At 35.0% G+C, this 12798-nt stretch overlaps 2 protein-coding genes across 2 annotated transcripts in view; one reads left to right on the forward strand and one right to left on the reverse strand.

The window, feature by feature from the left end:
• LOC136811497 (nucleolar protein 58-like) overlaps positions 1 to 12798 on the forward strand; it is a 130401-nt gene that overhangs the window by 36358 nt on the left and 81245 nt on the right. The gene's annotated exons all lie outside the window — the stretch shown is intronic.
• LOC136811522 (peptidyl-prolyl cis-trans isomerase H-like) lies at positions 132 to 12720 on the reverse strand. The gene is made up of 9 exons (XM_067068144.1): positions 12594 to 12720; positions 5552 to 5640; positions 5268 to 5312; positions 4946 to 4988; positions 4207 to 4302; positions 3479 to 3511; positions 3171 to 3225; positions 791 to 831; positions 132 to 533 (listed from the first exon to the last, which is right to left on the reverse strand). Exons 1-9 carry the CDS (start codon positions 12657 to 12659, stop codon positions 465 to 467), a joined length of 537 nt encoding a protein of 178 aa, XP_066924245.1. The 5' UTR covers positions 12660 to 12720; the 3' UTR covers positions 132 to 464.

Consider the following 12798-nt stretch of genomic DNA (forward strand, 5'->3'; position numbering starts at 1 on the left):
TTTGGAACTTTCCTTTAATTACAAATACAAAACAAAAGGTTGAAAGTGCTTTTTGATGAAATATTGTCGAAATAACTACCGCTTACGATTTTTCTTACATTTTGAGAATAAAGATGTTTATCCAAAATTCATTTATATTTATTGATAGTTATCTTCATGGTTTATCTGTTGATTAAAAAACGTATTTACCAAATTGTAAAAAATAATAAAAAATCTGACCTTTTCGTAAAAACGATTTTCTTCTTATGTAATGTTTTTTATCTGTTCAAAAAATCCAAAGCGGATTCGCTTCCCGATATACTGATCAATGTCTATCAATATATATTTCAGGGGTACTACTCAACCAAAATAAATAAAGTTTCGTCAACGGATTATCACCGTAATAACAGTAGCAGATAACGCGTATAAGGTACATGAAGAGCTTTTCGTATTAAAAAACCTTCCTCCTCCCTATCTACGTAAGGTTACATTTCGCCACACTGGGATACGATAACGGAAAGCTTCGGTCGGTTGTTGGCACCCGTCGGTACATTCTAAAAGACAAAAATAATTTAAAGCCAGATTGACATTATGTTTTCCGAGGTCTGAATCGCTGCATCAAAAACGCTGAGCTTGCATAAAGATTGCAGTTATGCAACCAATCATCAAAACAAAAGATAGCACGTGACGTAACTTAATTGTTCGATCCAACACTGCAAGGATTGCTATTATTGCACACGATGCCACATGAGCAACTTTGGTATTAAGTTAATTTCCAAGCAAACAAAACACAAATGGTGAGAAGTGGTACCTCAATTTTTCTCATCACCAACATACCATCGATCACTTTACCTTCAAAAGAAAAAAAAGACAATTTCAATTTTCTGGGAGATCAAAAATTATAGATTGAAATGGAGTTTTATTTAATAAACTGATTTCTCAATTTTGTGCCTAGCTTTGTAATCGATCTTGCTGGTGTGCTCTACATAGGGCCATGGAAGTCACTGCTCTCAAAGTTACTTAAAGAAAAAAAAACTGTCGCGAAATTTTGAAAGATTTTTCGTAATTTATTCTCACGAAAATATGTTCATTTTGGCAGAGCTTTTAGGTAGAGGGATGTAACAAAAAGTCAGGCTTTATTTAGCCCAGCCAATATTTAGTAAAAATGTTTAAAAAAACACTGAAGAATCTAATAATATTTTTCTCGCTAATAAAACCTAGCTTTGTGAAAGCTATTTTTCGCGAAATGCAAAATTTCGCAACTGCCAGGGGGGAGCACGCAGTTACTACAAGTCTTTTCAGCACCTATTGCAGTTACTACCGGGCAGTAACTGTTTTTGGAAAATAATTTTATGCACCACCCCTGTTTGCATTTACTACACCAGGGTAGTAACTGTTTTCCGGGAAAAATTTCAGGTATCAACCCCATTTTCGGGTGGAAATATCAAAGACACCACTCCTATGCAACTTTGTGAAGAAATATTTCTGTTTACTTTCACTTTCATTTAACAATGAAAATACACCTATACATTATAGGCCTGGTAACTGCGGGTAAACAAAATTCTCGAATTTCTGCTGTGAAAAGTAACCGATACATAAGGAAAACTCCCAAGTTGACTGTACTTATCTTTAACAGTTTTAAGAGGCCTTGTCGAAATATTTTGCAAAAATAAACTAAATACTTTATCATCTCTTCTATAAAATATGAATTAATCTGAATTAATCATAAACTACACAATGAAACCTAATGAAACTGAATGAAACATCTATTTTAACTTCATAAAAAAACAAATAGAAATTTTGAACCAACTTAACTTGCACCCATTAGTTCTGAATTGCCAACTGAAATGTGCAAATATAGACGGTTATCAAAATTAATTAAAATTTCCCAAATGAACGAATGAAAGTGGTTATTTGGCAGACGACATATACAGGCTTGCTAGCAGTCCTTGTGGCTTTTAGTCCTTGTGATTTTTAGACTTCCAAAAACTTCAAATGACTGAAAATGGGTGAACCTTCAGACACACAGGTAGGTGGGTGGTGGGTGTATCAGAGAGCTCTGAAAAGTTGTTTATAATTGATTAAACCATCTCAAATACGATTTAATATCTTCTCGAAAAAGTTGACGAGCAAAACTCATTAAACCTTCAATCTTCAATCTCAGACATAAAAAAAAACGCCTGAAGACTTTCCTTCAATGTCGAGTGGATTTGGCTTCTGGAATTATCCCCCAAACTCTCCAAATTCAATAAAAACAACATGGGCTTTCAGAGCTTATTTTGAAATTTTTCGCAGCTAGTTAAAAATAAGGCACCACCCAAAACAGCAGTTACTACACTGTGTAGTAACTACTTTCAAACAAATCTTTTGAAAACAGTACCACCACGGTAGTAAGTGTCATACTGTCTTGTAGCATGGAGGTATAAAGAAACAGGAGAAGTATGCTATTGTAACTATGCTCGCCCTACGATTAAAAAAATTACGAGGTATGCATGCTCATAATCTCATATATCGTGCATTTTTAATGAGCTCTTTTGTTGATAGGTGAAATCTTATTGGCTAACTTAAGTGTTGGAAATAAGATGAGACGAGATTCATTGTTTCTGACATTAGTGTAAGAAAATATTTGTATTAAAAAAAGGCCTGTAAACTTTGCAATCCTTCATCAAAGGACAAAATTTTTCGATCAACATTTTCTTCAAGGTGAACTCTATTGCTTAATACTTTCCTCCAACAACCTCCAGCGACTTTTTGTCTACAAATTGGGTCTGAAATTGTGTGTGCTTATACATAACTTTTTATTTTCTGGCTGGAGAAAATATCTTTTCAAAACAATATTTAATGGATGACAAAATTGAACGCAAACTTATTTCGTGGAGCTAAATTTTATTTTATTCTCGTATATTAGAAGGCTAGAAATCTTCGATGCTGATAGTAAGAATGTTCAGAGCAAACTTGAGTTCTACTAAAAAGTCGTATTTCTTCGGGCGAGCCTAGAATTTCTTTTGATTTATTACATAAAAGAAATCAAAAGACTTTAACGACCAATTACCGACAAATTCATCTCCTGTCTTTCTTTATACCTCTATGCTTGTAGTAACGGCGTGCCCCCTCCCTGCATTCGCGAAAGTTTCTTTCCACGAAAACTTCTTTTTTATTTACTTTCTTTAATTTTGCAAAAGGGAACCTACCAAAAACAACGTGCTTGCCATCAAGGAAATCACATTTTGCGCATGTTATAAAGAACTGAAAAAAAGGTAAATCAATTCTTACAAGCAAGTTCCGTTTAAAGGGATGGATAAATAAGTCATTAGAAAAGTCATTTAAAACACAATTACTGTATTTTTCTTTTATGCGCATACCTTAGCTCTGATAACGGCTCAAATATAATTTAAAGCGTATGCTAAGCCTGACTATAAAAAGCGATATCGTTGATAAGCAAAAGACAAGAACTTTTCTGAATTATTCATTAAATAAATAACACAATAGAGACATTTACCTGACAGCCATTCGTATCAACTCCACTATTGGCCTGAAAAACAAATTGTAGGTTCATTACTTGAGTGATCAAAACCGAAAGATTCTTTTACGATTGTGAACAAAATCACTGTCAGATTTTCTCCCACTTAACAACACGTTAGCAACTTCTACTGACTTTAAACATCACATTCAAAGATCGGTCTGTTCAGGATATAGATTTTGTGGACTGATAAAAGCATTTAAACCCTTGAGAGATCAGTCCTTCCATAGTTCAGACCCCCCCCCCTTTTTAAGGGGGATGACACCTTCCGAAAAAATAAAGAAGGGGTCAGAAATTTTCATGAAAAAGGGGGGATAGCAACGAAGGGGGATAGGCTTACATATATATTGTAGATTATTTTCAAACACTGCTATGAAATTTGGTCTTTATAAAAGGAAGTTTTCTGTTAGAGTAGTCTGAGTCAAAAAGAAGAAAGAAGTTTATCATTTCGCTTTCTCTCTTTAAAGATATTTTACATATATTTGTTAGCCAATTATGTCCAAAATCCTTGGGGGATAGGCATTTTTAAAGGTTGGGGGGATGCCAAGAAGGGCGGTCAGACCCCTTCCGCACTATGCTCATTGGAAAGTGCAGCTTGGTTCAACATTCCATTCAACAGATGATTTAAGTACGTATGCATTGTACAGAAGAAAGGGGATTAAAACAGTTGTAATGAATATCTTAAGGATCTTTCCTCAATCACATACCATAGAAAGTAAACCAGGTCCTTCATGCTTCTTCTCGAAATTTTCATCAGGAAAATCAATTCCACCATAAATACTACATACACCAGTACCATCTCCCTATGAAATCAAATCAGATTATGAGAGGATTTTTAAGAGGATCAAAACTCAAGCATTAATGCTAATTCTCCAGTAAATGATATGTAAATGTTGGCAAACGATATCATATTCCAGGATGCAGGGTCCTTTATTTCCCCCTATTTTCTACTTTTCTATCTTTTAACCTGATTTTCTGACTTTCTCAGCGTTTCTAACTGTTTTCTAAGTAATCTTCAGTAATTTGCCCGTACCGGTGAAATGGGTCTCCTGCCCGAGCTGGAACCACCAAATGTAAGCAACCTTGGTTTACAAACTCAATGCCTAACCGGTTACGCCATAGAGACACGTGAAATTTACAGACCTTAATCAAAATAGCTCCCAACCCTACCAGTGCCCCTAAAAGGGGATCCTAGGTTAAATCACAGGGTACGATCTCCGAACAATAACCGAATAATAACCCAACCCACGCCTGGTGGATGATAAAGTTTATCAACTGATTTAAACAGACAGAAAGTATGATCAAATGATAAGAAAGAGGTTCGTTATGCAGAGGGGGTAGTATTAATTTAAAAATCTAAGACATATCAGACTTAAAGAATTTGAGGGAGATGTCTGGGATTTTAGTTCTGACCCTTCTCATTCATGAAATATTGAAAGAATTTACCTTGATAAAATCTCCACCTTGTATCATGAAATCTTTAATTATTCTGAGGTAAAGAAAAAAATGGTGGATAAGAAGTAAAAGTCACAATCGCCAAAGCATTCTTCATCTTTTGGTCTGGCTAAAAATATTTAACAATTTTGAGTTTGAACTAAAACAGTAATAATTTATTAATGACTCATTACCAAGAGTGATCTCTATCATTTTATCTATCATCTTTTATCAACCATCTAATTAATTGAAAAAGGGTCAAATATATTAATAGCTAACAACCACCATTGCATTGTCTATTAGGAACAAAAGGGATGGAAGCGTGCAAACTAACCTGTGAAATGTAGCTCCTTTATACCCAATTGGGATTTTGTCTTTCCTGAAAAAAATGTTTTGAAGTTACCGTAAGAATAAAGAAGATATGTAGTTTTAAGGTTTCTGCATAGAGTGAAAATTTCTCATTATAATGAAATTTTCTTAGGCATTTTTGATCCAAAAAGTTATGTAACAATTGTTGACGAATTGTCAGCTGAAGTCCCTAACTTTTCTTTACAAGTTCACTTCAGAGAGATGATGACAGTTTAGGAGATGCATATTTAAAAAAGGAATCTGGCTTACGTGTATTCACCAGTGCAAAACTGCCGAAAGTTTTCAGCTGTTTTTGGCACAACATCTGCAAAAAGTTCAATTTTTAATCGACCAACATCCTTAAAAATAGAAATAAACATGATTTCACACCACCTTAATTTAAAAATTGGAAGTTGGTTATCAAATGAGGCAAAACGTCTGTGTCAAGGCTACAAAATGAAGCCTCGTTGAAATCAAGTAGATGTCCATGAAACCATCTGAATCAGAACTTTAAGAATGCCTCAGTTAACCCATATTAGTGCCACTCCAAGATTGTTGATTTTGCTACAACACAGTATGCAAAATAAGGGTCTGAAAGTTCTTAAAATCTATTATGCCAGAAAGCATACATCTTTATACAGCAATTCAAAATTTAAATTTTTATGAAAAGGTTTGTTTTACAAAAAGTACAGTTTTAAAATGTTTAACTGAATTTTACCTGAAAATCCAAAAGGGGGATACTTAGGCAAAATGGCTGCAGGGTATCTGCGAGCCATAAGGGTGCCTTTTTCACACCCTGGAGTGGAAAGTCCAAAAACCATAAATAGAAAATTGAGTTTCTGTAAGGGTTCCAAAATTACAAAAATCAAAAATCAACTCAAAAGGTCATCATGAATTCTGGAAATTCAGTCTCATCATGAATTCTCGAAATTCAGTCTCTGTAAGGGTCGATTTTCAAACTTTTTCTTGGACATACCGTCCATCGGAAACATAGTATAATATAGCATAATTCAAGATGTAGTGTTTTTTCAAAGTTTTAAACATGGAAGTTTTTTAAGGTCAGAACTTTTGGCAGAAGTACTCCCCCCCCCCCCATTTGGGGTTCTGATTCAAACTACAGTCAAAAATAAAAAAAAAGCAAAACCGTGAATCGAGAAATTTTTCCAAAAATTGGGAAATATTTTGCCACATCATAAAACTGAGGAAATTTCAAAAATCAAAATGAATAATAATAATAATAATGACTAATATTTTAAATGGCTGGCCATAGAATAATGAATCAGCTTTTAGGCAGCTGAGCCATTGTCTCCCCCAGGGGCCACTTGTATATAATAACAGAGCAACAATTGGAACGATTAACTGATTAAGATAATTGTATGAGACAATAACACAAAAAATGTCTGACTTTTGGTTTTAATAAGGTATGTTAAGGTAACCTAAGGTTAAGACGCCTTCTGTTCTTTTGTTAATAACTTCGGATAAATCAAGATTATTCTTTTTTGACATGATTTAGAGAAGGTTTTTTAGACCAATATTCTGGGAATACATTAAAAAAATAATAAAGTCGATAACTCAAAGCTATGGGTGATTTTAAGTCTTTTGAAGTTATGGCAAAATCTGATTTTTTTCTACAGTGACTTGAAATTTTGAGAGAGACAATTGCCTGTTTGATCAGGTTTGATTAGTAATTGCAGAGACATTGATTTTCAAAAGGTGCAAAAAGAAATTATAATGTTCATCTTTGTCTTATGCAAATAGCCAATTATAAGTTCAAATCTGTTCTAAAGTTTTTAAAACCCTAATATCTCGGGAACTAAGTAAGATTTTAATTTCGTTTTTAGACAAAAAGAAAGTTTGGAGCAATCTTTTCTTGATTGGCCAAAATGATTATTTTTGAAAAAAAATTAATTTTAACCATACCATGGAGGTAATAAAAATATAATGGAGTAACAATTTTTCTGTAATAGCCAGAGAAGTCATAAAACTCTTTAGAAATTTCTTTCAAATCGGTCTCCTTTGATTACCAATCCTTGATAGCAAAATAAGTCAAGATATAGATTATAAGAACTAAAGGAAAGTTATTCTGTCCAACGAAACCTCGTATTTTTAGGTAAAATGCAAATTTTTTTCGAGTAATAATTTCTTTATAGTTTTAAAAGAAGTTTTTATTTGATCAGGGAACTTTCGTAAGGTAAACTTCTTCAAATTTTGCGAATTCTTTGTTGTTTGTGGAAGGTTCTTTGCTATAAATATCTTTAGATCTAAAATAGCAGCTGTCACAAAATTTTGATAGAATATAGTTGAAAGATTGGCATTAGTAAATCCCGGGGGGGGGGTTATACCCTTGTCGACCGACGGGGGTGCTCCGCTGAGGTTCGAAAAATGGACCCTATGTGGGACTCGAAATCTGCGAAAAAAGTGACCCTGAATGGGACTAAAATTCCAAAATTTTCTCAAAATTTCTACTTTTTGCCCAAATTTTCCAAAAATAGGCACCCTACGAGGGACTGATTTTTCTATTTTGGTGTTTTTGCGACCCTACCTGGGACTCGTGGAGGTCAAGAAAGGTACCTTGACCAGCGGAGCATCCCCGTAACCCATCTTGCCCTAGTACCCCCCCCCGGGTAGTAAATATGTAAAAATTGACAAAATTTGCCGAGGATTCCCTGAGCAGTGAACATTTCAAATTCGATGTTCTGTGCTTATTCTTGCAAGGTTTTCTTATGTTTTATAAACAAAACTGTCATCACACAATGAACAAATTAAAAATGTAGCGCGATTTTATTCATATTCTCTTCCACTCAAGTATTCCCATGAGCGAAAGCAAAATTAATGGCTTTTTCCCAAAGCAACAAAGCAATAGTTTGCTATCAACGATACAATTCAATAGAATAGTAGGAGTGGTATCTCCATCTATATTTTTATTACCTCCATGGACATACATAAACTGTACCTTAAAGAAAAGTTGATAATGTTTAATAAAGACATGATTGTTCTCAATCTGTTAGAAGCAATGGCCTATTCCATTTTTTAATTTAACCCACGCAGACAGTTAGTCAAACTAGGAAATCTGTCATCTAAATGGAATAAGGACGAGAGTTCCCTCAATCATTGTTCCCCAAGACAATTAATTTTAAAACTTAAAAGTTTGAAACAAATTAAAACATGCAGCAGCCAAAATCAACCAACCAAAATTTATCATTTTAATTCACAAGATAGTGCTTTGATTCTTTAATTAAGCCTTGATCACACACTAAAGTAAAAATAATTCTGCACATGTAGTAAATGGGTCAGTGTTTGCAGTCCGGCAAAATTTCCGGGAAATAGCCTTTCCGGCGGTACGCGGATCTAGGTGGGAACCAGGCAGTTGGGCTTGATAAGATCAATAATCGGAATGTATCAATGAAGGATCCATAAATTACTTATCGATTCCGCAATAAATTACTTATTGATTCCTCGATAAATTACTTAGGCGAAGGGAAGTTAGGTATCCTTTCTTTCACATTGGGCGCGAGAGTGGCAATGATACACTTTGCAAGACGTTGCGTACGCGGAGACGACTTCACGCCATTCAGAGCCATTGGTAAGTCATGTATTGATGTTTTTCATATTTGGACTAAAAAAAAATAGAAATAATGAAAATTTTTAAAATAATGAAAATTTTTAGGCGGTAGCTCAAACACGCGCGGACTGGTAACGGTAAACTAATACCTGACTTCCCTTCGCCTTATCAATTCTTCGATAGATTATTTATCGATTCCAATAAGGGATCGATAGAAGATTGAGCTCTAAAAAATCTTGAGTATTGATCCTTCCATGATCCCTTATCGATCTTTTTTTCAATCAATCTTCCATTGATTCATATCGAGCCTTTATCCATTACTTATCCGATCTATTATCGTGATTGGGTAACTTGCATCAGTGGAGGCTAACATGCATACCGTAACTTGGTCTAATGTCAACACCCCTCCTCTAATTCCGACACCCTTTTTATCAGCTGAAATTTATAAAAAGGTCAGTCACGGAAATCCTTGCATTTGCACCGGGTGTGCATTTGCAACGGTTTCAACGATTTTTTCCGACCCTGTGCAAATGAGCTAGAACGTGTAAGGCAAAATGCGTGAAAATTAACAAATCACAACTTTAAAATGAAAATGGCATAAAACGAAGAAGAATGGCATTTTCATTTTCTCTTTAGAAGATTCTTTTGCCTTTTTAGAAAATTTTTGCCTACGGGTTAAAATTTTGATCTGTGCATTTTTTATAATCAAGTGTAACATTTTTCCACTCTGTGTAAATGCAACGGGTCACAGTGATCGAGTGTATTTGCACGGGTTTTTTTCGTCACTTTTGTTTTCGACCCGTTGCATTTGCCGCCTGTTTATCATTTGGAATGCACCCGTGTTTGGACCATTCTATCGTGGGCGCAAAATAGAGCGGAAACTAAGTAGCACCCTCAGTGCAAGATTGCTGTCTCATCTTTATTCGCCAGCGCGAAAATGCGAGCTATCTTTATTCGCCCGCGCGAAAACGCGAGCTAATCATTTTTTTCTCGCGCGCTCAGGGGAAAAGGAAAGTGATCGATATTCTTTGAAGGAAAAACGTTGTTGAGAATCGATCCTGTGAAGATAAAAAAATTTCTGCTATGCGTTTTTTTCGGAACGCTCAAAAACTCTAATTTCGATCTTCCTTAAGGTAAAGAGGTTGTGAGTTTTGGGTTAGCGAAGCAAAAATCGCTAAAAAACTGGTAAAATCGTAATCCTCAAAAATCGAAGTTCCAGCCTCACTGACTTATCTTTCAACCTTTAGTAGTTTTTCAGATATTCCATCTTGAAATTCCATTTTTTTGAAGATTTCTGTACAAAAACCTCCTACAATCTTGTAACATTCCCAGACGATCTCAATCGAACGGAATCGACGATCGAACGAATCAAACCAAATCAAACGCAATCGACCGATTGAAATTTGATTGTCGAACGCAATCGAATCTCAATCGAACGTCAAAATTCTGGGTAATATTCGATTGGTTCGATTGTTGTTTGACTAGTTTGATCGTCGATTCCGTTCGATTGAGATCGTCTGGACATTCCACGGCACTGAAATCGAAAGTGTTTTACAAAGAAATATGCGCCGGAAAATTTTTGGATTTACTTCTTTGATTCAAATTTTCCCAAAGACAACGCAGGAACCCTCCTGATTGCACGATTTAAAAAGGAAGCTCGATCTACCATCTTTCAAGCTCAAAAAACCATTTGTTATGGGACCGATTTGCTCCATTGTAATCTTAACAAAAGTAACCATGGTTTTTCAAAAACCGGGTGCCATGATCTTGTTCACAACAATCAGGGCTACCCCAGCTCTGAAAATCAAAGATTGCGAATGAACGAAGAACGATAAAGACTTCTGTTTTTTTGCAATGTAAATAAATTTTCTTCTACTAAGAAGAAAAACATGCAGATATGTTACTTTATCATTTATTTAAATTCCGAATTTTATTTTTATACATTTTTCCTTGCCGCGTCTTTTGTCCCGCGGGAAGATACACGACTTCCGACCACCCTATCAAATCCAAATGAAAGACCTGGCTGGTCATTAAAATACAAAATTAAATCAAAACAAAAATGGTAGAGTAGAGCTGCAAGCGGAGCTGCGTAGTTGTATTTTAATGACCAGCCAGGTCTTTTATTTGAGGGCTATGCATGTTAGCCTCCACTACTGATGCAAGTTACCCAATCTCACGGTATCGATTACCATAATTTGATTGGATCGATGTAAGATCGATAACCAGACGATCTCAATCGAACGGAATCGACGATCGAACCAGTCGAACCAAATCGAACGCAATCGACCGATTGAAATTCGATAGACCTTTTTGCCTTTCCATCCGCCATATTGAATTGTATGCAAAAATTATGGTGGCCGAATTGCCGTGATGAAATTCCCTTAGAAAGTATGCAAAACATATGCAAAAAGAAAGTATTAATATAAAACTTACATGCATAATTGGCATTATATTAAAGTGTAATCTTGTAGAAGAAAGATTAAATTTGCTTCTCTTGAAAACTAAAAATAATTATATTCGCTCATCTCTTAGAACAAGCACTTCAAAAATCAATAACATTAGACATAAATTCAAACTGAAAAATCATCAGCGAAGGTAAAAAATAATCCTTATTCGGCTGACGGTAAATTATTCTCCTGGGAATAGAGCCGCCAAATGATCCAATCAAAACATTGATAATGTGTGACGTCATAATTACTGCTTTTCAGTTTGCGTGTTTTGAAAGTTTGATGTGTGTACTCCGTCTTCGTGGAATTTCTTAATGGCATGAAAACAGAATATGCTATGTCTTTAAGAACAAATTTCTAAAAGGCTTTTGTTGTTCTGTGAATATTTCTTTTTGGATTGAGAAATTCCATCTTTTATCATGTTTATTGTTCTAATGATTATAATATTTATTTATAAGATGCTTTGTTGTCTTTTTAATCTTTGTGTAAACTTGCATATGTTTCGCATACTTTCCAACTAAATCCAACCACGGCTTTTTCGTTCCTCTATTTTTGCATACAATTCAAGATGGCGGATGGAAAGGCGAAAAGGTCTATTGTCGAACGCAATCGAATCTCAATCGAACGTCAAAATTCTGGGTAATATTCGATTGGTTCGATTGTTGTTTGACTGGTTCGATCGTCGATTCCGTTCGATTGAGATCGTCTGGCTTTATTCTTGCAGCTTCCCAACATCCAAGCTCTCGAACATCACAAGCCGAATGAAATTACTTTCGATTTCCTGTAGAAATTAAGCGATGAACAATCTGGGGGTCAATGAATCCACGATCGAACGCAATTGAACGCAATCGAACATCAATCGAACGCAATCGAATATCAATCGAATCTGAAAATTGCGGTAATATTCGATTGAGATTCAATTGCTTACGACAATCGAATTTCAATCGGTCGATTGCGTTTGATTTGGTTCGACTGGTTCGATCGTCGATTCCGTTCGATTGAGATCGTCTGGGCGATAAGTAATTGATAAATTATCATGATCAAAAAAATCTTGAGTATCAATCCCCACTTCGATCTCTTATCGGAATCAATATGTAATTTATCATTCTTTTATCGATTCTTCATTACATTGATCCTATCGAGCCCGAGACACTGCCTGGCTTCATCAATAAAAAATTTAAATAACAACATCATAAAACAGATCCTTGATGGTGTGATAGATATTGTGGTTGATGGATATCAAATAATCAAGTATATTCTGAATCAAAAATTGGGTAGCAGAATAGTGAGCTAAAAAGTTTACCTGACCACCAATAGAAATATCAAAGAAAACAACTGGATTTGATGGATTCGTTGCTCCCGTCGCCATCTTTCTTTTTCCCGCGAGTGATTCTATTTGAGCAGAGTGGATAAATTCTCTGTGAAATATAGAGAAAGTTAATAATATTTTTCACTTTATGGTAAAATTTAGGAAGAATTGCATTCAAAATTCAAAAGAATTCTTTGAA

This window comes from Clytia hemisphaerica, unplaced genomic scaffold, assembly GCF_902728285.1.
Source record: "Clytia hemisphaerica strain Z4C2 unplaced genomic scaffold, Clytia hemisphaerica genome assembly, whole genome shotgun sequence".
Classification (NCBI taxonomy): domain Eukaryota; kingdom Metazoa; phylum Cnidaria; class Hydrozoa; order Leptothecata; family Clytiidae; genus Clytia; species Clytia hemisphaerica.